Source organism: Epinephelus lanceolatus, chromosome 15, assembly GCF_041903045.1.
Source record: "Epinephelus lanceolatus isolate andai-2023 chromosome 15, ASM4190304v1, whole genome shotgun sequence".
NCBI lineage: Eukaryota > Metazoa > Chordata > Actinopteri > Perciformes > Serranidae > Epinephelus > Epinephelus lanceolatus.
In genome coordinates, this window is record NC_135748.1 from 38,263,340 (window position 1) to 38,288,964 (window position 25,625).

The window sequence follows — 25,625 nt, forward strand, 5'->3', positions numbered from 1 at the left end:
ATTATTTCAGGAATACTCCCTCAAATTCTCCTCCTGTCTCTTCCAACTTGATCAGCTGACTGTGGGCGTTCACTCTTTGACTTAAACCAACTACATGTTGCCAAGATCTCAGTGAGCCAATCAGATTGTTGCTGTTGTTCACAAAAAATAAATTAAATGCACTCCTGTCTGCACTCCTCATCTTACACACCTCCATCAACTCTGACTGCACTCCTGTCTAACTTATTTATTCTGATTTGACATCATTTGAACATTTTGGTTTTATGGTAACCTCTAAAGACACAGTGATGATTTTAATCATCTAATAATCTAATTAAGACTAAACAATGTTTTTATCCAAGAGTTTGCTTATTAGTCACTAAATGGTTAAAGATCCATCCTGTCTCCTGTCTTGTGAGTTCGACACCCCAGTGTGAGTGTTATCCTGAATATTCCTCAAACACTTCCTCCTGTTTTTCAGGCTCTACTCACCTCTTGACATTTCTAAACTTTATTGTGCACCATGTCAATAAATGTATTTCTCTCTTAAATGGAGTCTCTCCTGACTGAACTGACTTTAGTGTCTGTCAGTCCAGATACAAGTGACAGAAAACATGAATGTGACTGTGCTGAAAAAGTTTTAGTCATGTCCACAGATTCATCTAAATATTTGAGACTGTGTGTGAAACAATGTAAATGAGGTTAACAGATTAGACTCACAGGTCGACCCAACGTTTTTTCAAATTTTCAAGAGTTACCACGTCAGAGCCAGAGTCCCCCCATCTGCAAGTGTCATAATCAGAGTTATGATGCTACTTTATGAGGATGGAAATAAACATTAAAAGCAACATAATTCAAACATGATAACAGTGTGTGGAATGATGCAAAAGGTGTTATACATGACTTCATTATATGAGCTAATTCACTGACACAATGGTTGTAAAATAATCATAATAATCAGACTTGTGTGTAAAATATCACTGCATGCAGTTACACTTTGATGATAATAAAAACTTACCTGGGAGAGACTCTGTCTTTGAAATTAATCACTTCAGCTTTTGACCAATCACTCTTCAAGGACACACCAGAGTCGATGGACTCCATGCTTCCTTTAGCCCTCCTAGTAAACAAGACACAAAGAGCACCAGGGTGGGAAATGAGATGATCAGACATCCAGACACATCAACTGATGGATACACAGAAACTACTGAGTAGACATCAGAGAAGTTCAGTAAAAGTTGATTCTGTTCCCACTGAATGATTCCTCTCTTTTATCAACACAGACTTTTAGAGTAATCACTTATCACTTAAACAATAATCCTGATCCATCGTATGGGATCATTATGAGGGTGCAGAGGCCCAAACATTTACTGTCATTTCATCTGTAACAAAAGGAAGTTGATTTTACTGAAGCTTAGCAGAAATTATTTCAGGAATACTCCCTCAAATTCTCCTCCTGTCTCTTCCAACTTGATCAGCTGACTGTGGGCGTTCACTCTTTGACTTAAACCAACTACATGTTGCCAAGATCTCAGTGAGCCAATCAGATTGTTGCTGTCAAACTTTAAACCGTTCTCCTTTCTCTCACTTTGGTCTGTTGGTTATGAGAAACAGATCAGAAAGTAGTAATCTCCAAATAAGACTTGTGTGTGTGCAAAATATCAGTGAATGCAGTTACATTTTAATGATGATAAAAGCTTACATGAGATGGGGTGGTGTGTAGGACAGACCAGTGCTCTTCTTTTTTTTGTGATCAATTATTTATCGAATTTTTCCATAAAAAATAAATGAATAAAAAACCCATGAGATATGGCAGGCATTAAATAAACAAAGATAGTAGACAATGGAAGTATAATAAAATAGCAAAATGAAAAACAAGAAACAAACCCTCTCCCCATCCCATAAACCTCTAGGGGACCATTAGGCCAGTAGTTTATACAAAATAATTCTAGCAACTCCATTGAGCATATTAACATATACATATAGTGAATACATAACATACACAAACCCATACGTACATTTCCCTACGGAGCTGGGCTATTTCTTCAGCCATCCTAGTGAACAAGACACAAAGAGCACCAGGGTGGGAAATGAGATGATCAGACATCCAGACACATCAACTGATGGATACACAGAAACTACTGAGTAGACATCAGAGAAGTTCAGTAAAAGTTGATTCTGTTCCCACTGAATGATTCCTCTCTTTTATCAACACAGACTTTTATAGTAATCACTTATCACTTAAACAATAATCCTGATCCATCGTATGGGATCATTATGAGGGTGCAGAGGCCCAAACATTTACTGTCATTTCATCTGTAACAAAAGGAAGTTGATTTTACTGAAGCTTAGCAGAAATTATTTCAGGAATACTCCCTCAAATTCTCCTCCTGTCTCTTCCAACTTGATCAGCTGACTGTGGGCGTTCACTCTTTGACTTAAACCAACTACATGTTGCCAAGATCTCAGTGAGCCAATCAGATTGTTGCTGTCAAACTTTAAACCGTTCTTCTTTCTCTCACTTTGGTCTGTTGCTCATTTAAATATCAGATCCTGAAACAATAAATCTTTGTTATGCCATGATTTTATTACTTTGAATAACTGAGATTATTTCAGTATCACTGAGACATGGTTATCTCAGGGTGACAGCAGTCCTCTTGTTGAAGCAACCCTTCCTCATCTTACATACCTCCATCAACTCTGACTGCACTCCTGTCTAACTTATTTATTCTGATTTGACATCATTTGAACATTTTGGTTTTATGGTAACCTCTAAAGACACAGTGATGATTTTAATCATCTAATAATCTAATTAAGACTAAACAATGTTTTTATCCAAGAGTTTGCTCATTAGTTATTAAATGGTTAACGATGTTTAGGAGAAACACATCAGAATGTAGGTTTATGTCTGATGAGACAAAGTAAAGACTGTGGTCAGCAGCCAATTATTTCCTCTGGGTATACATTAATAATATGCTTAGCTAAGAAAACAACATCTTTAAACCTGAACTGCACTGAGGAACAGTAAACTTGTCTTCACAGGTCACGTAGCAACAGCAGCACGTTAGCTAACACATGCTACAATTATAAAGTAACATAATAATGACTGACATCATCAGACTTGTGTGTGTGCCAAATATCAGTGAATGCAGTTACATTTTAATGATGATAAAAGCTTACATGAGATGGGGTGGTGTGTGGGACAGACCAGTGCTCTTCTTTTTTTTGTGATCAATTATTTATCGAATTTTTCCATAAAATAATAATAAAACATAAAAAACCCATGAGATATGGCAGGCATTAAATAAACAAAGATAGTAGACAATGGAAGTATAATAAAATAGCAAAATGAAAAATAAGAAACAAACCCTCTCCCCATCCCATAAACCTCTAGGGGACCATTAGGCCAGTAGTTTTTACAAAATAATTCTAGGAACTCCATTGAGCATATTAACATATACATATAGTGAATACATAACATACACAAACCCATACGTACATTTCCATATCGCGCTGTGCTTCTCTTTCAGCCCTCCTAGTAAACAAGACACAAAGAGCACCAGGGTGGGAAATGAGATGATCAGACATCCAGACACATCAACTGATGGATACACAGAAACTACTGAGTAGACATCAGAGAAGTTCAGTAAAAGTTGATTCTGTTCCCACTGAATGATTCCTCTCTTTTATCAACACAGACTTTTAGAGTAATCACTTATCACTTAAACAATAATCCTGATCCATCGTATGGGATCATTATGAGGGTGCAGAGGCCCAAACATTTACTGTCATTTCATCTGTAACAAAAGGAAGTTGATTTTACTGAAGCTTAGCAGAAATTATTTCAGGAATACTCCCTCAAATTCTCCTCCTGTCTCTTCCAACTTGATCAGCTGACTGTGGGCGTTCACTCTTTGACTTAAACCAACTACATGTTGCCAAGATCTCAGTGAGCCAATCGGATTGTTGCTATCAAACTTTAAACCATTCTCCTTTCTCTCACTTTGGTCTGTTGGTTATGAGAAACAGATCAGAAAGTAGTAATCTCCAAATAAGACTTGTGTGTGTGCCAAATATCAGTGAATGCAGTTACATTTTAATGATGATAAAAGCTTACATGAGATGGGGTGGTGTGTGGGACAGACCAGTGCTCTTCTTTTTTTTGTGATCAATTATTTATCGAATTTTTCCATAAAATAATAATAAAACATAAAAAACCCATGAGATATGGCAGGCATTAAATAAACAAAGATAGTAGACAATGGAAGTATAATAAAATAGCAAAATGAAAAATAAGAAACAAACCCTCTCCCCATCCCATAAACCTCTAGGGGACCATTAGGCCAGTAGTTTATACAAAATAATTCTAGGAACTCCATTGAGCATATTAACGTATACATATAGTGAATACATAACATACACAAACCCATACGTACATTTCCCTACGGAGCTGGGCTATTTCTTCAGCCATCCTAGTAAACAAGACACAAAGAGCACCAGGGTGGGAAATGAGATGATCAGACATCCAGACACATCAACTGTTGGATACACAGAAACTACTGAGTAGACATCAGAGAAGTTCAGTAAAAGTTGATTCTGTTCCCACTGAATGATTCCTCTCTTTTATCAACACAGACTTTTAGAGTAATCACTTATCACTTAAACAATAATCCTGATCCATCGTATGGGATCATTATGAGGGTGCAGAGGCCCAAACATTTACTGTCATTTCATCTGTAACAAAAGGAAGTTGATTTTACTGAAGCTTAGCAGAAATTATTTCAGGAATACTCCCTCAAATTCTCCTCCTGTCTCTTCCAACTTGATCAGCTGACTGTGGGCGTTCACTCTTTGACTTAAACCAACTACATGTTGCCAAGATCTCAGTGAGCCAATCGGATTGTTGCTGTCAAACTTTAAACCGTTCTCCTTTCTCTCACTTTGGTCTGTTGGTTATGAGAAACAGATCAGAAAGTAGTAATCTCCAAATAAGACTTGTGTGTGTGCAAAATATCAGTGAATGCAGTTACATTTTAATGATGATAAAAGCTTACATGAGATGGGGTGGTGTGTGGGACAGACCACAGGGACAGAACTGTGCTCTTCTTTTTTTTTGTGATCAATTATTTATCGAATTTTTCCATAAAATAATAATAAAACATAAAAAACCCATGAGATATGGCAGGCATTAAATAAACAAAGATAGTAGACAATGGAAGTATAATAAAATAGCAAAATGAAAAATAAGAAACAAACCCTCTCCCCATCCCATAAACCTCTAGGGGACCATTAGGCCAGTAGTTTTTACAAAATAATTCTAGCAACTCCATTGAGCATATTAACATATACATATAGTGAATACATAACATACACAAACCCATACGTACATTTCCCTACGGAGCTGGGCTATTTCTTCAGCCATCCTAGTGAACAAGACACAAAGAGCACCAGGGTGGGAAATGAGATGATCAGACATCCAGACACATCAACTGATGGATACACAGAAACTACTGAGTAGACATCAGAGAAGTTCAGTAAAAGTTGATTCTGTTCCCACTGAATGATTCCTCTCTTTTATCAACACAGACTTTTATAGTAATCACTTATCACTTAAACAATAATCCTGATCCATCGTATGGGATCATTATGAGGGTGCAGAGGCCCAAACATTTACTGTCATTTCATCTGTAACAAAAGGAAGTTGATTTTACTGAAGCTTAGCAGAAGTTATTTCAGGAATACTCCCTCAAATTCTCCTCCTGTCTCTTCCAACTTGATCAGCTGACTGTGGGCGTTCACTCTTTGACTTAAACCAACTACATGTTGCCAAGATCTCAGTGAGCCAATCAGATTGTTGCTGTCAAACTTTAAACCGTTCTTCTTTCTCTCACTTTGGTCTGTTGCTCATTTAAATATCAGATCCTGAAACAATAAATCTTTGTTATGCCATGATTTTATTACTTTGAATAACTGAGATTATTTCAGTATCACTGAGACATGGTTATCTCAGGGTGACAGCAGTCCTCTTGTTGAAGCAACTCTTCCTCATCTTACATACCTCCATCAACTCTGACTGCACTCCTGTCTAACTTATTTATTCTGATTTGACATCATTTGAACATTTTGGTTTTATGGTAACCTCTAAAGACACAGTGATGATTTTAATCATCTAATAATCTAATTAAGACTAAACAATGTTTTTATCCAAGAGTTTGCTTATTAGTTATTAAATGGTTAACGATGTTTAGGAGAAACACATCAGAATGTAGGTTTATGTCTGATGAGACAAGGTAAAGACTGTGGTCAGCAGCCAATTATTTCCTCTGGGTATACATTAATAATATGCTTAGCTAAGAAAACAACATCTTTAAACCTGAACTGCACTGAGGAACAGTAAACTTGTCTTCACAGGTCACGTAGCAACAGCAGCACGTTAGCTAACACATGCTACAATTATAAAGTAACATAATAATGACTGACATCATCAGACTTGTGTGTGTGCCAAATATCAGTGAATGCAGTTACATTTTAATGATGATAAAAGCTTACATGAGATGGGGTGGTGTGTGGGACAGACCAGTGCTCTTCTTTTTTTGTGATCAATTATTTATCGAATTTTTCCATAAAATAATAATAAAACATAAAAAACCCATGAGATATGGCAGGCATTAAATAAACAAAGATAGTAGACAATGGAAGTATAATAAAATAGCAAAATGAAAAATAAGAAACAAACCCTCTCCCCATCCCATAAACCTCTAGGGGACCATTAGGCCAGTAGTTTTTACAAAATAATTCTAGGAACTCCATTGAGCATATTAACATATACATATAGTGAATACATAACATACACAAACCCATACGTACATTTCCATATCGCGCTGTGCTTCTCTTTCAGCCCTCCTAGTAAACAAGACACAAAGAGCACCAGGGTGGGAAATGAGATGATCAGACATCCAGACACATCAACTGATGGATACACAGAAACTACTGAGTAGACATCAGAGAAGTTCAGTAAAAGTTGATTCTGTTCCCACTGAATGATTCCTCTCTTTTATCAACACAGACTTTTAGAGTAATCACTTATCACTTAAACAATAATCCTGATCCATCGTATGGGATCATTATGAGGGTGCAGAGGCCCAAACATTTACTGTCATTTCATCTGTAACAAAAGGAAGTTGATTTTACTGAAGCTTAGCAGAAATTATTTCAGGAATACTCCCTCAAATTCTCCTCCTGTCTCTTCCAACTTGATCAGCTGACTGTGGGCGTTCACTCTTTGACTTAAACCAACTACATGTTGCCAAGATCTCAGTGAGCCAATCGGATTGTTGCTATCAAACTTTAAACCATTCTCCTTTCTCTCACTTTGGTCTGTTGGTTATGAGAAACAGATCAGAAAGTAGTAATCTCCAAATAAGACTTGTGTGTGTGCAAAATATCAGTGAATACAGTTACATTTTAATGATGATAAAAGCTTACATGAGATGGGGTGGTGTGTGGGACAGAACAGTGCTCTTCTTTTTTTTGTGATCAATTATTTATCGAATTTTTCCATAAAATAATAATAAAACATAAAAAACCCATGAGATATGGCAGGCATTAAATAAACAAAGATAGTAGACAATGGAAGTATAATAAAATAGCAAAATGAAAAATAAGAAACAAACCCTCTCCCCATCCCATAAACCTCTAGGGGACCATTAGGCCAGTAGTTTATACAAAATAATTCTAGCAACTCCATTGAGCATATTAACGTATACATATAGTGAATACATAACATACACAAACCCATACGTACATTTCCCTACGGAGCTGGGCTATTTCTTCAGCCATCCTAGTAAACAAGACACAAAGAGCACCAGGGTGGGAAATGAGATGATCAGACATCCAGACACATCAACTGATGGATACACAGAAACTACTGAGTAGACATCAGAGAAGTTCAGTAAAAGTTGATTCTGTTCCCACTGAATGATTCCTCTCTTTTATCAACACAGACTTTTAGAGTAATCACTTATCACTTAAACAATAATCCTGATCCATCGTATGGGATCATTATGAGGGTGCAGAGGCCCAAACATTTACTGTCATTTCATCTGTAACAAAAGGAAGTTGATTTTACTGAAGCTTAGCAGAAATTATTTCAGGAATACTCCCTCAAATTCTCCTCCTGTCTCTTCCAACTTGATCAGCTGACTGTGGGCGTTCACTCTTTGACTTAAACCAACTACATGTTGCCAAGATCTCAGTGAGCCAATCGGATTGTTGCTGTCAAACTTTAAACCATTCTCCTTTCTCTCACTTTGGTCTGTTGGTTATGAGAAACAGATCAGAAAGTAGTAATCTCCAAATAAGACTTGTGTGTGTGCAAAATATCAGTGAATGCAGTTACATTTTAATGATGATAAAAGCTTACATGAGATGGGGTGGTGTGTGGGACAGAACAGTGCTCTTCTTTTTTTTGTGATCAATTATTTATCGAATTTTTCCATAAAATAATAATAAAACATAAAAAACCCATGAGATATGGCAGGCATTAAATAAACAAAGATAGTAGACAATGGAAGTATAATAAAATAGCAAAATGAAAAATAAGAAACAAACCCTCTCCCCATCCCATAAACCTCTAGGGGACCATTAGGCCAGTAGTTTTTACAAAATAATTCTAGGAACTCCATTGAGCATATTAACGTATACATATAGTGAATACATAACATACACAAACCCATACGTACATTTCCCTACGGAGCTGGGCTATTTCTTCAGCCATCCTAGTGAACAAGACACAAAGAGCACCAGGGTGGGAAATGAGATGATCAGACATCCAGACACATCAACTGATGGATACACAGAAACTACTGAGTAGACATCAGAGAAGTTCAGTAAAAGTTGATTCTGTTCCCACTGAATGATTCCTCTCTTTTATCAACACAGACTTTTATAGTAATCACTTATCACTTAAACAATAATCCTGATCCATCGTATGGGATCATTATGAGGGTGCAGAGGCCCAAACATTTACTGTCATTTCATCTGTAACAAAAGGAAGTTGATTTTACTGAAGCTTAGCAGAAGTTATTTCAGGAATACTCCCTCAAATTCTCCTCCTGTCTCTTCCAACTTGATCAGCTGACTGTGGGCGTTCACTCTTTGACTTAAACCAACTACATGTTGCCAAGATCTCAGTGAGCCAATCAGATTGTTGCTGTCAAACTTTAAACCGTTCTCCTTTCTCTCACTTTGGTCTGTTGCTCATTTAAATATCAGATCCTTCAACAATAAAACTTTGTTATGCCATGATTTTATTACTTTGAATAATTGAGATTATTTTAGTATCACTGAGACATGGTTATCTCAGGGTGACAGCAGTCCTCTTGTTGAAGCAACTCTTCCTCATCTTACACACCTCCATCAACTCTGACTGCACTCCTGTCTAACTTATTTATTCTGATTTGACATCATTTGAACATTTTGGTTTAATGGTAACCTCTAAAGACACAGTGATGATTTTAATCATCTAATAATCTAATTAAGACTTAACAATGTTTTTATCCAAGAGTTTGCTCATTAGTTATTAAATGGTTAACAATGTTTAGGAGAAACACATCAGAATGTAGGTTTATGTCTGATGAGACAAAGTAAAGACTGTGGTCAGCAGCCAATTATTTCCTCTGGGTATACATTAATAATATGCTTAGCTAAGAAAACAACATCTTTAAACCTGAACTGCACTGAGGAACAGTAAACTTGTCTTCACAGGTCACGTAGCAACAGCAGCACGTTAGCTAACACATGCTACAATTATAAAGTAACATAATAATGACTGACATCATCAGACTTGTGTGTGTGCAAATATCAGTGAATGCAGTTACATTTTAATGATGATAAAAGCTTACATGACATGGGGTGGTGTGTGGGACAGATCACAGGGACAGAACAGTGCTCTTCTTTTCTTTTTTTTTTTTTGATCAATTATTTATCGAATTTTTCCATAAAAAAATAAATTAAAAAACCCATGAGATATGGCAGGCATTAAATAAACAAAGATAGTAGACAATGGAAGTATAATAAAATAGCAAAATGAAAAATAAGAAACAAACCCTCTCCCCATCCCATAAACCTCTAGGGGACCATTAGGCCAGTAGTTTTTACAAAATAATTCAAAGAACTCCATTGAGCATATTAACGTATACATATAGTGAATACATAACATACACAAACCCATACGTACCTTTCCTTTTCGCGCTGTGCTTCTCTTTCAGCCCTCCTAGTAAACAAGACACAAAGAGCACCAGGGTGGGAAATGAGATGATCAGACATCCAGACACATCAACTGATGGATACACAGAAACTACTGAGTAGACATCAGAGAAGTTCAGTAAAAGTTGATTCTGTTCCCACTGAATGATTCCTCTCTTTTATCAACACAGACTTTTAGAGTAATCACTTATCACTTAAACAATAATCCTGATCCATCATATGGGATCATTATGAGGGTGCAGAGGCCCAAACATTTACTGTCATTTCATCTGTAACAAAAGGAATTTGAATTTCCCAAGTCGAGCTTTCCTGAGTTTAAGTGTCTGGTACCTGCACCCTGAGGGTAATGGGATGAGGTATTGGTTGAGTGGGTGTGTGGTGTCCCGTTCTATTGATTTTGCAAAGCGTGTAATGGCCCTGTTGTTTAACTCTGTGAGGTTGGGTGTGGGAAGACCGACGATTTTGTAAGCGGTGTGTTTCTCTCTCAGGCTAACACGGAGGTGCTGATGCATGCTTTTATCTCTTGTCCTTTAGACTATTTTAGAACATGGCACTCTTAAATACTTGATTCTGATTGGTCAATCAACAAAATTCTGCGGTGTTTATTTCTTGAGGTATCACCGCTGCTCTGCTGCTCCGTTGCTAGGGACACCATAGCAACGGCCTTAGACTGAGGAGCATCAAAATCAGTTAACGTTAGTTCACACAGTTCTCCCAAGCTGGCCTGGAGAGCAGGGAGATCATGTCGGTCACTGGCCATAAATGTGAGGGCAGCCTTCGCAGCTACTGGGCACCCAGCAGCTCCCACCGGGAGAAGTGGAGTAAAATCCTCTCCTCCGCTCTCGTTTGTCTGGTGAACGGCTCTCCTCTGTCAATACACTCTGCCAACAATTTAATAATATTGAAGCCAGTTGTAACATTTGAATGTTTTAGTAGTAAGCCATGTTCTAAGCGGGATAATGTATAGTGAGCCGGTGACAGTTGAAAAATAACTCCATTCCCCTGTCAGGAGTTATTTTTCAACTGTCACGGGCTCACTATACATTATCCCTTACATAATGCCCTGCTCTCTGGTCTTCCCAAAAACACAATCTCTAATCTGCAGCTACTCCAAAACTCAGCCGCACGAGTGCTGACGAGGGCCAGAGGGCGGGCGCACATTACACTGGTTTTAAAATGGCTGCATTGGCTCCCCGTGTGTTTCAGGATCGATTCTAAGGTTCTTTTATTAGTTTTTAAATGTCTTAACGGTCTTGGGCCATCTTATTTATCTGACCTGCTTTTATCATATCAACCCTCGCAGATCCTGAGGTCCTCCGGCACCGGCCTTTTAATTGTTCCAAGAGTTACAACAAAAACCCAAGGGGAGGCTGCATTCAGCCATTATGGCCCTCACTTATGGAACAGCCTGCTGGAGAGCATCAGGACTGCAGAGACTGTTGATGTTTTTAAAAGGAGGCTCAAGACTCACCTTTTTAGTTTGTCTTTTAACTGATTTCTTTTACTCTTTTAATTCTTCTATTATATGTTATTTTAATCTCTAATGCTTTTAAATGATTTATTTTTAAATCTTCATGCATTTTATTATTATTAAATTTCTGAATCTTCATTTATTTAATCTTTAAATCTTTAATTTCTCTAAATCCTTAATCCTTTTTTTATGCATTTTATCATTATTTTATCTCATACTTGTTTTAACCTATCCTATTGTCTTTTAGTCTTTTAGTTTTTAGCTCCAGTGTTTCCTCATGGGGGGCCTCCACACTGGGAGGTGTGTCTGGTCCGCCCACGGGGACGTCGTCTTGGAGATCCCTCAGGCCCGGGGGACTGGGGGGCTCTACACCATGTGTGGAGTCTAACCCAGTCTATCTGGGTCAGGGTGGTCTCTGTGGCGGCGCTCCTTGTGGCCGTAGGCTGTGACACCACTCAGTGTGGATGAGCTCCCCATAGGTGTTTTTTTCCTCACCTGGTGCCTCAGTGCCCTGCCATGTTACTATATTGATCGTGTGTGTGTGTGTGTGTGTGTGTGTGTTTATATGTAGGGGTGGAAGGGGCAGGTTTTCAATATTTGTAGTATTTTTGTTGTATGTTTTTATTGTGTGAAGCACCTTGTGTTGCATTTTTAATGTATGAAAAGCACTATATAAATAAAGTTTGATTTGATTTGATTTGATGCGTGTCAGTTTGGCCCGATTGGTGACACAAAGCATGGTGAAGAAACATGTGGAACAGTACAGAAGGATTGGTTGAATGATGCTTTGGTACAGCAGTAGCAGTAGATGGGGGGCGACATAGAGTCCTTTGAGTTTTCAGATAGCTGACAGTCTTTGTTGGCTCCTTTTTTTGTATGTCTCTGGTGTGCTGATCGAAATTGAGTTTATTATTCAGAGTTACGCACGGGTATTTAAAACTGTCCACTGTTTCAACTGTTTGATTGTCAATGATGATGATTACTGACGTTGATGTGAAGATGGTTGTCCATACACCACTGAGTGAAGCGTGTGACTGTGTTGTGATAATCCAGAGCAGAGAGATTGTCAGAGAGAAGTGCAAGAATGGCCGTGTTGAGATGGTGCAGTTTCCGGATCAACAGGTGTTTCTGGATTGTATTGAAGGTTTAACTGAAGTCCACAAAGAGAATTCTCACAAAGTTACCTGGTGAGTCCAGGTGCTGAAGGAGGAGGTGCAGCAGGCAGGCTGCAGCATCCTCTGTGCCCCTTTTGGCCTTATAGGCAAACTGAAAGGGGTCCAGACGTGGAGTGACAATCAGCAGGATGGTGTTCAGCAGGAGTTTCTCTAGGCACTTCATTATTATGGATGTCAGGGCAACGGGGCGGTCGTGGTTGAATTCTGTAGGTCGGGTTTTATTGGGTACACCCAAACATGGTTGTCAAAACATGCACACAGCGAATCATTGCATTAGCCTTTTTGTCTGTTAAACGAATTATATTGATGAACTGGAAAGTACGTAAGCCAAATTGCTTTAATATTGATTTGTGGTTAAAAGACTTGATGGACTTGTTGTCAATGGAGAGGGCAGCCTCAGCCCTCTCTGATTATGACCATGGAGATGATGGACCCCGGACTTTTATCAGGTTGTACTTGGAGAACAAGTTGTATGAATGATCTGTTCATGTTGCTGAATTCTGCTTCCAGATTATTATGAAGGTGCAAAGGCATCAGAGAAGTTCAGTAAAAGTTGATTCTGTTCCCACTGAATGATTCCTCTCCTCTTTTTAAAGATGTTCCTCCTAATTCTCACTTTAACATTAATTATTAGGTTATTATAAGGGTGCAGAGGTCCTAATATTTTCAGTCATTTCCATCTTCCAGGAAAGGAAGTTGATTTTACTGACTCTAGTGTCAGTGTGGATACAAATGAAATTAAATTACAGGTCACATAGTAACAAAAGCACTTTAACACAGATAATAATGTTATAAAGTAATATAATAATGACTTACTTTGACGAGTCGTTCCCCATGTTCACACTGGTCCTTGCAGAGTGTGGTCTGTGCTGCTGCTCTGAGCTGTAACACAACACACACCTGCTGAGTGCTGACCTCTGACTCTGGAGTAAACAGGACACATTTGTATCACCTGTGCTTTTCCTGCAACTACAACTCAAAACATCTGCTGAGAAAAAGACGACACAAATACTATTTAAGAAGAAGAGTGCAAGATTTACAGGGATTTAGTGGCCTCTATTGGTGAACTGCAGATTGCAACCACCTAAAACTTCCCAGCTAGAATTCCCTCAGTGTTCAGGAGGATTTTATCAGGAGCTGAATGATCCACAGAGGTCTCTTGTTTTGACTTTTGACTATGACACATTAGAAACACACCCTGCTCTCACACTAAATGCACTTTAGATGAAAGGTGAAAGTGAAAAGACGGTCACAGTCAAATGTGAAAGACTTTACAAGTGCACAAGCAGAATGTTCTCCTGCAGCTTTCTTTACACCTTGTGACACAGTGTGCAGAAGTTATGAGCTCTATGACTGCCTTCTTTATGCTGCAAGTTTAATAAGTAGCTGTATGAGAATATGCATATTTGTCATCACTATATAAAATATTTACAGCCTGATTTACTTGGAAGATTAACGTAGTGACATGTTGTCTGTTCCACATTACTGCCGCTGTATGTTAGGTGTTAGTTTGGACTGTTCCCACTTTTTTTTAAAAAACAAAACAAAGAAATTAAATTCTTTATTTTATTTGTTGTTCGGACAGAATGAAATAACTGAATAAATGAATGACACAAGAACCCTGGTGATAAAAGTAATAAAGTATTTACAGTACCTTTTGGATGGTAAACAGCACTGCGTCACTGCTGCTCAAATGAAACTAAATTTCCTCAAACCGCCGTTATCTCTGGCTGCCTCCTGCCTCCTGCCTCCTGCCCCACCCAGAGCCGACCCTCCCTATCAGTGAATTAAGCGGCTGCTGAGGGCCCCTCAGACACTAGGGGGCCCCAGATGGATGCACGGTAAACTGAATTGACTGTGGTTCATATTTCTTGATGGTGTCTAATAATAAAGGGTCAAAAACTGTGAAGGTCAGAATATGAACAGTATGAAAGGGTTAAAAAATCATGCTAAACTAAAGCTGCGTTGGTAAATAATATTAGTTACCCCTACATGCATTTTCTGTTAGCATTATTTCCTGTTTACAGTCATTGTTACTGGAGTAAATAAATAAAGTAATTAATATCATCAAGGTGGTTAACCTGAATCCCAGCCTAGTAACCATGGTAATTTATGCTGCCGGGCAATCCTGGTCTGTAGCAGGATTAAGGTGAGGATTAGCTCCATCTATGATCAACAAATGTTCAACAGACAAGAACAGACACCTAAAAGACAGTTACACATATATAACACAGTATAACAAACTTCAAGATGACACCTTAGTCTGGATATTCTTAGCTCCGTTGATGGAATACACACCTGCTGCTCATCACCTGCACCTTACCTGTGTTACCTGTGTTTCCCTGCTCTAGTGCGCCACCCTGTGTACAAACAACAAAACTGCATCTATTCACATGAATCAAAACAAATACAAAGAATGTTATTGTGGCTCCAACAAATAGAGAAGTGCAATAAATGAATAAATAAGATAAGAGGTTTATACAACTAGTATAAGAATAGAAGTGAAAATATGATCTACAAGAGCAATTAAAGACAAAGTGGAGATGTAAAGTGACAGTGGTGAGGTTATTAGCAGCAAGTCAGCAAGTCTAGTATGTACCTGTATGTACACAATGGACATGACAATAATATATAATGTGATAACTGTTGTCTGTATCAGGTATTAAGATGGCTACATGATAGAAATATAATGTGGTATTTATCTTAATGCAGGAGAAACAGCAGTTTGAAAGGATCTGAGCTTCAGTCAGAGAGAGGGAAATACCTCATTGGCTGAGCTCTGAAACAGTCACATGACTCTTTGTTAAGTCACCAGCTCCTTTCATTTGTGGCTTCACACACTTCCCTCCTTCAGACACACTTCACATTGTGTAGCTTTCTACTTGACTCCAATCAAAGTATCAGTGAGAGGCTCAGTAAAGGAGTGTGACACCTGTTTGATACACAATGATCCATGTAGGAGTGAAGTCTGTTCCTTAAAGCTACTGAGGTATCTAACCCAGGAGTGAGCTGGCTGATGGGCTGGCTTTGGTTTGATGTTGTGCTGCGTGTTGTGTTCAGTCAAGGATCTGCAGGCTTTGCTTAGAAGATATTAATATTCTTCTTTATTTCTTCAAACATGTATAAAGGTGAATAAAGTCCACTTTCTTTCTTTGTTGAATCTTAAGTGCCACAGTGGTTACATAAATGGCAGATTATAACATACACAAGTAACAGATACATTAATGCAAAAAGTCAGTCAGACTACGTAACATTTTCCAGTATTTTGACCAAGATAGAAGGTTTGTTGTGTGTCGTTTATTCACTGGTTGGCTCTGCCATCATATGGGTTTAGCCTACAGTGTGAATTACCTTAGAGTTCTCAAATTACATTGCATTAGATACCATTTATTTTCAACATGTTCATGTATTATTTTAGTTATACCTTTAATTATATATCTATCTATTTTTTAAATGTATGATAAATACATTGTCATTTTGATTTTGTTTTGAATCAGTGTTTGAATTATTCCCTCATATTGATTATCTCCACCTGCACATAATACTGACATGACTCTGTTTGCAAAACTTAAAGCATAGCAGGTTACAACAAACTCAGCATAATGATTAAAAAATTATTTGTGTTTAAACTGATTTCTGAATACACAGTGATGCAGGAAGCAGCAGCAGGCATGATAATATGAAGAGACCATCAGGAGCAGCTGCTGACGGGAGCCTCAACCATGTTTCCATCCCATTTCAGACGACAGCTCCTGGTTCATCTCCTCCCTTTTTTTGATAGAAACACAGGACATTATTTAAAATGTGAAGAGAATGTACTAAGATTTAAGCTGCAGGTGGATGAAATGTAATAATATGTCAATTTCTTTGAAACTATAACAAGTATAGTGAATGTGTGAATAATTTACTGATGGTGAAATTTTCTTTAAATAACACAGCATCAGAGAAGTTCAGTAAAAGTTGATTCTGTTCCCACTGAATGATTCCTCTCTTTTATCAACACAGACTTTTAGAGTAATCACTTATCACTTAAACAATTAAAGCTGCGAGCAGCGTTGGGCGGGACCTCGGACTCTCGCCGTTTCGGCCTCCAGCTCACGCAGACAGTGTGAATTATTCGTAAGAGTCGAAATGTCGAGAAAAACAAGCAATGTCAAGGGTACGCAAGGTCATTTTTGGCAATAGAGGGAGTTAATATTAATTACAATATGTATTTAACAGTCATAATCACAAAAGTAGCCACAGTATTATCAGTGATAAAGGCTGTAGTAGAATGTGATAGATGGAAAACACTGATATATAATGTGTAGATGCTGTTTCAAATTAAGATTCTGCAGCTGCAATGTCTCCTTTTAAGATTGTGAGACACACACACACACACACACACACAGAGGGCTGTGTGTGTCAGAGTGAAGGCGTTGTTATGACGATTAATGAGTTGCATGCAGCAGAGGGACAGACAAGTTGTGTGAGACCCAGCAGATTAACATGGCTTTAAAATGTCTCAAATTCTTCGCTTTAATTCCCAAACCGTGGGTCCAATCGTCAATCTGAGCACACCAGCAGAGAAATACACTCGTCCCCAACGCAGACATGTAGTTTTTATCTTTGTGGAGTCAAAAATGTGATCTTGGTCGCAAGTTTAAGATGTGTTGCCCCTCATCTTTTCTTTTGAAGATCGTCAGGAGGTTTTGTGTCACGGCACCTTTAGGAGCCCATAAAATCCAAACCATTCAAGTAATGACAAAGTTATTCATAAGTTTTATTCAGCAGGGGTTGAGCTGTAATGTGTGCGAGTTTGAAGCCGATGTGATAAAGGGTCTAGGAGGAGATAGTTTTTGAAAAAGCATTTTTGAGGCGAAATCTTACTTTGAAAGGGCAAATAGCTCACTTCCTGTTGGATTTAGGTCAGGGGTGTCAGTGTCAGTGTCAGTTTTGGTTTGATCTTTCTACAACATTCCTACGGGCCGCAGTGGCCATTTTAGTGTGTCTAGGTGGAGCTAGAGAGCCCATTTTGGCACTTTAGGGGTTCATTTTTTTCATTTTATCAAATTTTTCGCCAATCCTGACAAGTGTGCCAATTTTGGTGAGGTTTTGAGCATGTTTAGGGGGTCAAATTCAGCCTCAAAGAGGCGGCGGGAGAAAGAATAAAGAAAGAAAGAATAAACGCACCAAGGCCGAGGTCCCTAATAATCCTGATCCATCGTATGGGATCATTACGAGGGTGCAGAGGCCCAAACATTTACTGTCATTTCATCTGTAACAAAAGGAAGATGATTTTACTGAAGCTTAGCAGAAATTATTTCAGGAATACTCCCTCAAATTCTCCTCCTGTCTCTTCCAACTTGATCAGCTGACTGTGGGCGTTCACTCTTTGAGTTAAAGATCTCAGTGAGCCAATCAGATTGTTGCTGCCAAACTTTTAAACCGTTCTCTCAGTTTGGTCTGTTGGTCATTTAAATATCAGATCCTTAAAACAATAAATCTTTGTTATGCCATGATTTTATTACTTTGAATACACTGCTCAAAGAAATCAAGGGAGTACTTAATGGTCATGGTATAACACCAAGTCAGTTAAACTTCAGGGATATCAATCTGTCCATTTAGGAATCACAAGTGATTGTGAATCAGTTTCAGGTGCTTTGGTGCAAATCAAAGTGACTACAGGTGCAATGGAGGGGCAAAAGCAAGACAACCCCCAAAAAGGGAATGGTTTTACATGTGGTGTCCACAGCCAGTTGCTCTCTCCTCATCCTTCCTGACTGATTTTCCTGTAGTTTGGTCTTCTGCTAGTGTCCTTGTCACTACTGGTAGCATGAGGTGGTACCTGCAGCCCAATCAGCTTGCATAGGTAGTCCAGCTCCTCCAGGATGGTCACATCCATACGTGTGGTCGCAGGAAGGTTTGCTGTGTCTCCCAGCACAGTCTCAAGAGCATGGAGGAGATACCAGGAGACCGGCTGTTACACAAGGAGAGCTGGACAGGGCCGTAGAAGGGCATCAACCCAGCAGCAGGACCGCTATCTGCTCCTTTGTGTGAGGAGGAACAGGAGGAGCACTGCCAGAGCCCTACAGAATGACCTCCAGGAGGCTACTGGTGTGCATGTTTCTGACCACACTGTCAGAAACAGACTCCATGAGGGTGGCATGAGGGCCTGACGTCTTCTAGTGGGACCCGTGCTCACAGCCCAGCACCATGCAGCTCCATCATTCACCAGAGAACACCAGAATTAGTATTCTCTTCACAGATGAGAGCAGGTTCACACAGACCACATGTGGCAGGTGTGAAAGAGTCTGGAGATGCTGTGGTGAACATTATGCTGCCTGTGACATCATACAGCATGACTGGTTTGGTGGTGGGTCAGTGATGGTCTGGGGAGGCATATCCTTGGAGGTCACACAGACCTCCATGTCATAGCCAACGGTACCCTGACTGCTGTTAGGTACCAGGATGAAATCCTCAGAGCGACTGTCAGACCTTAGGCTGATGCAGAGGGCCCTGGGTTCCTCCTGGTGCAGTGTGTAGGCAGTTCCTGGATGACGAAGGCATTGATGCCATTGACTGGCCCTCTCGTCCCCCTGACACTAAATCCAATTGAGTACCTATGAGTCGTTATGTATCGGTGCATCTGACACCGCCAACAAGTACCACCACAGACTGTCCAGGAGCTCAATGATGCCCTGATCCAGGTCTGGGAGGAGATCTGTCAGGACACAATCTGCCGACTCATCAAGAGCATGTCCAGACGTTGTCTGGAGGTCATACAGGTACGCAGGGGCCGTACACACTACTGAGTCAAATTATGAGTTGGATCAGCCTGTGATATCAGTTTTTTTTTTTGCTGTTTGCAAAAAAAAAAGAAAAGAAATTTCATGCACTCCTGTTTTACTCAGTAATTCTGATTTGACATCATTTGAACATTTGGGTTTTATGGTAACCTCTAAAGACACAGTGATGATTTTAATCATCTAATAATCTAATTAAGACTAAACAATGTTTTTATCCAAGAGTTTGCTTATTAGTCACTAAATGGTTAAAGATCCATCCTGTCTCCTGTCTTGTGAGTTCGACACCCCAGGGTGAGTGTTATCCTAAATATTCCTCAAACACTTCCTCCTGTTTTTCAGGCTCTACTCACCTCTTGACATTTCTAAACTTTATTGTGCACCATGTCAATAAATGTATTTCTTTCTTAAAGAGGCAACAGATAGGATTCGTTTATTTTTAGCTTGGCGCCACCTAGCGTCAGTGGTGTTGCTCGCACTGTCGCAAAGACCAAATTGACCGTGGGGATCAGAGATAATCAATAAAATGTAGTCTGTAAAGCCACCAGTATACCTCTATGTATATGTAGAATGAGAAGGTGTGGGGACACTAAACTAAATAAATGAGTAAAGAGGCCGAGCAACAATTATCAGATTTATCTGAAGAAAAACAAATAGTAATGCAAATAATTATACCAGAATGCACAGTATCAGTACAAACAGCTCACAGTAAATATACCAATATGTACAGTATCAGTACAAACAACAGTAGACACGTAAGGGATAATGTATAGTGAGCCGGTGACTGTAGAAAAATAACTCCCGACAGGGGAACGGAACCCCGACGCACAGCGGAGTTATTTTTCAACTGTCACCGGCTCACTATACATTATCCTGCTTAGAACATGGCTTACTACTAAAACATTCAAATGTTACAACTGGCATCAATATTATTAAACTGCTGGCAGAGTGTATTGACAGAGGAGAGCCGTTCACCAGACAAACGAGAGCGGAGGAGAGGATTTTACTCCACTTCTCCCGGTGGGAGATGCTGGGTGCCCAGTAGCTGCGAAGGCTGCCCTCACATGCCATCACTGTCTGAGGGCTGCCGTAGAATGGCAACGAGGATGTCAGCTGACCAACACTCGCTACCTGGTCCCTGGTTGTGGCGATTTGCGATGCTGGCCAGCTAGGAATGAACTAGCAGCCAGTACAGTACAGTTGTCTCTCGGCTAGCTAACATTTAGCCGTGTTACTTACTGATCCATCAGAAAGAAAGCTAGCTGGACATCGGTTTTGAAGCCTCTCCCTCCATCTCTTGAACGCCTGACTGAACTCTAGTTTTTCCTCTTCTTTTATCACTCTCTTTTTTGCTCTTCTTTGCCTCCTCACACAGAGGAGCTCATTTTCTTTTGCTAGGCCGTTTTTCACTTGTTTCCAAACTTTGTCCGTCTGCCATTGTGCTCACGACTCAACTATCTCATGCCCAACTCCTCATAAGGACCAGCTCCAGTCCCTGATTGGCTGGCTGACCAGTTTCGCAATACATGACGCGTTTCCTGCCGTAAAGCAGATTTTTTCCGTGAAATTTCGCCCCCGATGGCAGAAGCTTATTACAAAGATTGCAAAGCCACTAAGTAACCTATGTAAACGCTGGTAGTCTGATTTTACTGTGGCCACTACCCTGTGCAACCCACATTACTTACATAATGATATATTTAGGAAAATATGCTATCTGTTGCCTCTTTAAATGGAGTCTCTCCTGACTGAAATGACTTTAGTGTCTGTCAGTCCAGATACAAGTGACAGAAAAGATGAATGTGACTGTGCTGAAAAAGTTTTAGTCATGTCCACAGATTCATCTAAATATTTGAGACTGTGTGTGAAACAATGTAAATGAGGTTAACAGATTAGACTCACAGGTCGTCATGATCTCTCACAGGGTCGATGTCTGGACCAATAAGATCAGAATGATGCAAAAGGTGTTATGCATGACTTCATTATTATTAGATCATTACCAGACACAAAGATTATTATGAAGGTGCAAAGGCCCAAATATTTGCAGTCAGTTTGATCTTCCAGAACAAGAAGTTGATTTTACTGTCTTTAACGTCTGGAGTGTGGATACACATGAAATGAAATTCATGTGAATATATACCCAGAGGAAGGGAAAACTCAAAATAAGATCTTTGTCCAACCTATTTCTCCCAGACGTAACTGAGCTCAGTTTAAGATCAATATGAGATTGTGACCATTTTTCATACTTCTTTAATTCAGCTCCTGAGAAATAACCTTCCTCTTGTCTCCCCAGAGGAAAATGTGCTGCTCACCACAATGTTTTCTTTGTCTTATCAGACATAACTCATCTTCTTATTTGGACATTACTACATTCTCATCTGTTTCTCATAACCCCTTATAGAATCAACAAGTAGTGTCAAAGTGCTCTGAATGGTCAGACGACTAGAGAAGTGCTGTGCAAGTCCATCTGTTCTTTTGTTCCTTATTTCTCCTGGGAGGGATGTTTAGGAGAAACACATCAGAATGTAGGTTTATGTCTGATGAGACAAAGTAAAGACTGTGGTCAGCAGCCAATTATTTCCTCTGGGTATACATTAATAATATGCTTAGCTAAGAAAACAAGATCTTTAAACCTGAACTGCACTGAGGAACAATAAACTTGTCTTCACAGGTCACGTAGCAACAGCAGCACGTTAGCTAACACATGCTACAATTATAAAGTAACATAATAATGACTGACATCATCAGACTTGTGTGTGTGCAAAATATCAGTGAATGCAGTTACATTTTAATGATGATAAAAGCTTACATGAGATGGGGTGGTGTGTGGGACAGACCAGTGCTCTTCTTTTTTTTTGTGATCAATTATTTATCGAATTTTTCCATAAAAAATAAATGAATTAAAAAACCCATGAGATATGGCAGGCATTAAATAAACAAAGATAGTAGACAATGGAAGTATAATAAAATAGCAAAATGAAAAATAAGAAACAAACCCTCTCCCCATCCCATAAACCTCTAGGGGACCATTAGGCCAGTAGTTTTTACAAAATAATTCTAGGAACTCCATTGAGCATATTAACGTATACATATAGTGAATACATAACATACACAAACCCATACGTACCTTTCCCTACTGAACCGTGCTTCTCTGACAACGATCCTAGTAAACAAGTAACAAAGAGCAGCAGGGTGGGAAATGAGATGATCAGACATCCAGACACATCAACTGATGGATACACAGAAACTACTGAGTAGACATCAGAGAAGTTCAGTAAAAGTTGATTCTGTTCCCACTGAATGATTCCTCTCTTTTATCAACACAGACTTTTAGAGTAATCACTTATCACTTAAACAATAATCCTGATCCATCGTATGGGATCATTATGAGGGTGCAGAGGCCCAAACATTTACTGTCATTTCATCTGTAACAAAAGGAAGCTGATTTTACTGATTTTAACGTCTGGAGTGTGGATACACATGAAATGAAATTCATGTGAATATATACCCAGAGGAAGGGAAAACTCAAAATAAGATCTTTGTCCAACCTATTTCTCCCAGACGTAACTGAGCTCAGTTTAAGATCAATATGAGATTGTGACCATTTTTCATACTTCTTTAATTCAGCTCCTGAGAAATAACCTTCCTCTTGTCTCCCCAGAGGAAAATGTGCTGCTCACCACAATGTTTTCTTTGTCTTATCAGACATAACTCATCTTCTTATTTGGAGATTACTACATTCTCATCTGTTTCTCATAACCCCTTATAGAATCAACAAGTAGTGTCAAAGTGCTCTGAGTGCTCAGACGACTAGAGAAGTGCTGTGCAAGTCCATCTGTTCTTTTGCTCCTTATTTCTCCTGGGAGGGATGTTTAGGAGAAACACATCAGAATGTAGGTTTATGTCTGATGAGACAAAGTAAAGACTGTGGTCAGCAGCCAATTATTTCCTCTGGGTATACATTAATAATATGCTTAGCTAAGAAAACAAGATCTTTAAACCTGAACTGCACTGAGGAACAGTAAACTTGTCTTCACAGGTCACGTAGCAACAGCAGCACGTTAGCTAACACATGCTACAATTATAAAGTAACATAATAATGACTGACATCATCAGACTTGTGTGTGTGCAAAATATCAGTGAATGCAGTTACATTTTAATGATGATAAAAGCTTACATGAGATGGGGTGGTGTGTGGGACAGATCACAGGGACAGAACAGTGCTCTTCTTTTTTTTTGTGATCAATTATTTATCGAATTTTTCCATAAAAAATAAATGAATTAAAAAACCCATGAGATATGGCAGGCATTAAATAAACAAAGATAGTAGACAATGGAAGTATAATAAAATAGCAAAATGAAAAATAAGAAACAAACCCTCTCCCCATCCCATAAACCTCTAGGGGACCATTAGGCCAGTAGTTTATACAAAACAATTCTAGGAACTCCATTGAGCATATTAACGTATACATATAGTGAATACATAACATACACAAACCCATACGTACCTTTCCCTACTGAACCGTGCTTCTCTGACAACGATCCTAGTAAACAAGACACAAAGAGCACCAGGGTGGGAAATGAGATGATCAGACATCCAGACACATCAACTGATGGATACACAGAAACTACTGAGTAGACATCAGAGAAGTTCAGTAAAAGTTGATTCTGTTCCCACTGAATGATTCCTCTCTTTTATCAACACAGACTTTTAGAGTAATCACTTATCACTTAAACAATAATCCTGATCCATCGTATGGGATCATTATGAGGGTGCAGAGGCCCAAACATTTACTGTCATTTCATCTGTAACAAAAGGAAGCTGATTTTACTGACTTTAACGTCTGGAGTGTGGATACACATGAAATGAAATTCATGTGAATATATACCCAGAGGAAGGGAAAACTCAAAATAAGATCTTTGTCCAACCTATTTCTCCCAGACGTAACTGAGCTCAGTTTAAGATCAATATGAGATTGTGACCATTTTTCATACTTCTTTAATTCAGCTCCTGAGAAATAACCTTCCTCTTGTCTCCCCAGAGGAAAATGTGCTGCTCACCACAATGTTTTCTTTGTCTTATCAGACATAACTCATCTTCTTCTTTGGACATTACTACATTCTCATCTGTTTCTCATAACCCCTTATAGAATCAACAAGTAGTGTCAAAGTGCTCTGAGTGCTCAGACGACTAGAGAAGTGCTGTGCAAGTCCATCTGTTCTTTTGTTCCTTATTTCTCCTGGGAGGGATGTTTAGGAGAAACACATCAGAATGTAGGTTTATGTCTGATGAGACAAAGTAAAGACTGTGGTCAGCAGCCAATTATTTCCTCTGGGTATACATTAATAATATGCTTAGCTAAGAAAACAAGATCTTTAAACCTGAACTGCACTGAGGAACAGTAAACTTGTCTTCACAGGTCACGTAGCAACAGCAGCATGTTAGCTAACACATGCTACAATTATAAAGTAACATAATAATGACTGACATCATCAGACTTGTGTGTGTGCAAAATATCAGTGAATGCAGTTACATTTTAATGATGATAAAAGCTTACCTGAGATGGGGTGGTAGGAGAAACAGTGGTTTTCTTTTTTTTTGTGATCAATTATTTATCGAATTTTTCCATAAAAAGAAATAAAAATTAAAAAAACCCATGAGATATGGCAGGCATTAAATAAACAAAGATAGTAGACAATGGAAGTATAATAAAATAGCAAAATGAAAAATAAGAAACAAACCCTCTCCCCATCCCATAAACCTCTAGGGGACCATTAGGCCAGTAGCTTTTACAAAATAATTCTAGGAACTCCATTGAGCATATTAACGTATACATATAGTGAATACATAACATACACAAACCCATACGTACCTTTCCATATAGAGCTGTGCTCTTCTGACAATGATCCTAGTAAACACGTAACAAAGAGCACCAGGGTGAGAAATTAGAT

General features: G+C 38.9%; 1 protein-coding gene across 5 annotated transcripts in view; it reads right to left on the minus strand.

Moving 5' to 3' along the window:
• The window catches only part of LOC144467036 (uncharacterized), a 39,213-nt gene that overhangs the window by 2,258 nt on the left and 11,330 nt on the right, over positions 1–25,625 (minus strand). The window contains exons 1-12 of one of the 5 annotated variants that reach the window (XM_078175294.1): positions 14,546–14,647; positions 13,708–13,773; positions 10,217–10,252; positions 8,721–8,756; positions 7,784–7,819; positions 6,847–6,882; positions 5,367–5,402; positions 4,416–4,451; positions 3,479–3,514; positions 1,998–2,033; positions 998–1,099; positions 700–762 (exon numbers count right to left, since the gene is read on the minus strand). In XM_078175294.1, the coding sequence (XP_078031420.1) occupies positions 700–762; positions 998–1,099; positions 1,998–2,033; positions 3,479–3,514; positions 4,416–4,451; positions 5,367–5,402; positions 6,847–6,882; positions 7,784–7,819; positions 8,721–8,756; positions 10,217–10,252; positions 13,708–13,727 (473 nt within the window). In that variant the 5' untranslated portion in view covers positions 13,728–13,773; positions 14,546–14,647. Of the gene's footprint in view, positions 1–699; positions 763–997; positions 1,100–1,997; positions 2,034–3,478; positions 3,515–4,415; positions 4,452–5,366; positions 5,403–6,846; positions 6,883–7,783; positions 7,820–8,720; positions 8,757–10,216; positions 10,253–13,707; positions 13,774–14,545; positions 14,648–25,625 lie in introns of those variants that run through there. The other 4 variants (XM_078175295.1, XM_078175296.1, XM_078175297.1 and 1 more) reach the window with 4 other exon arrangements.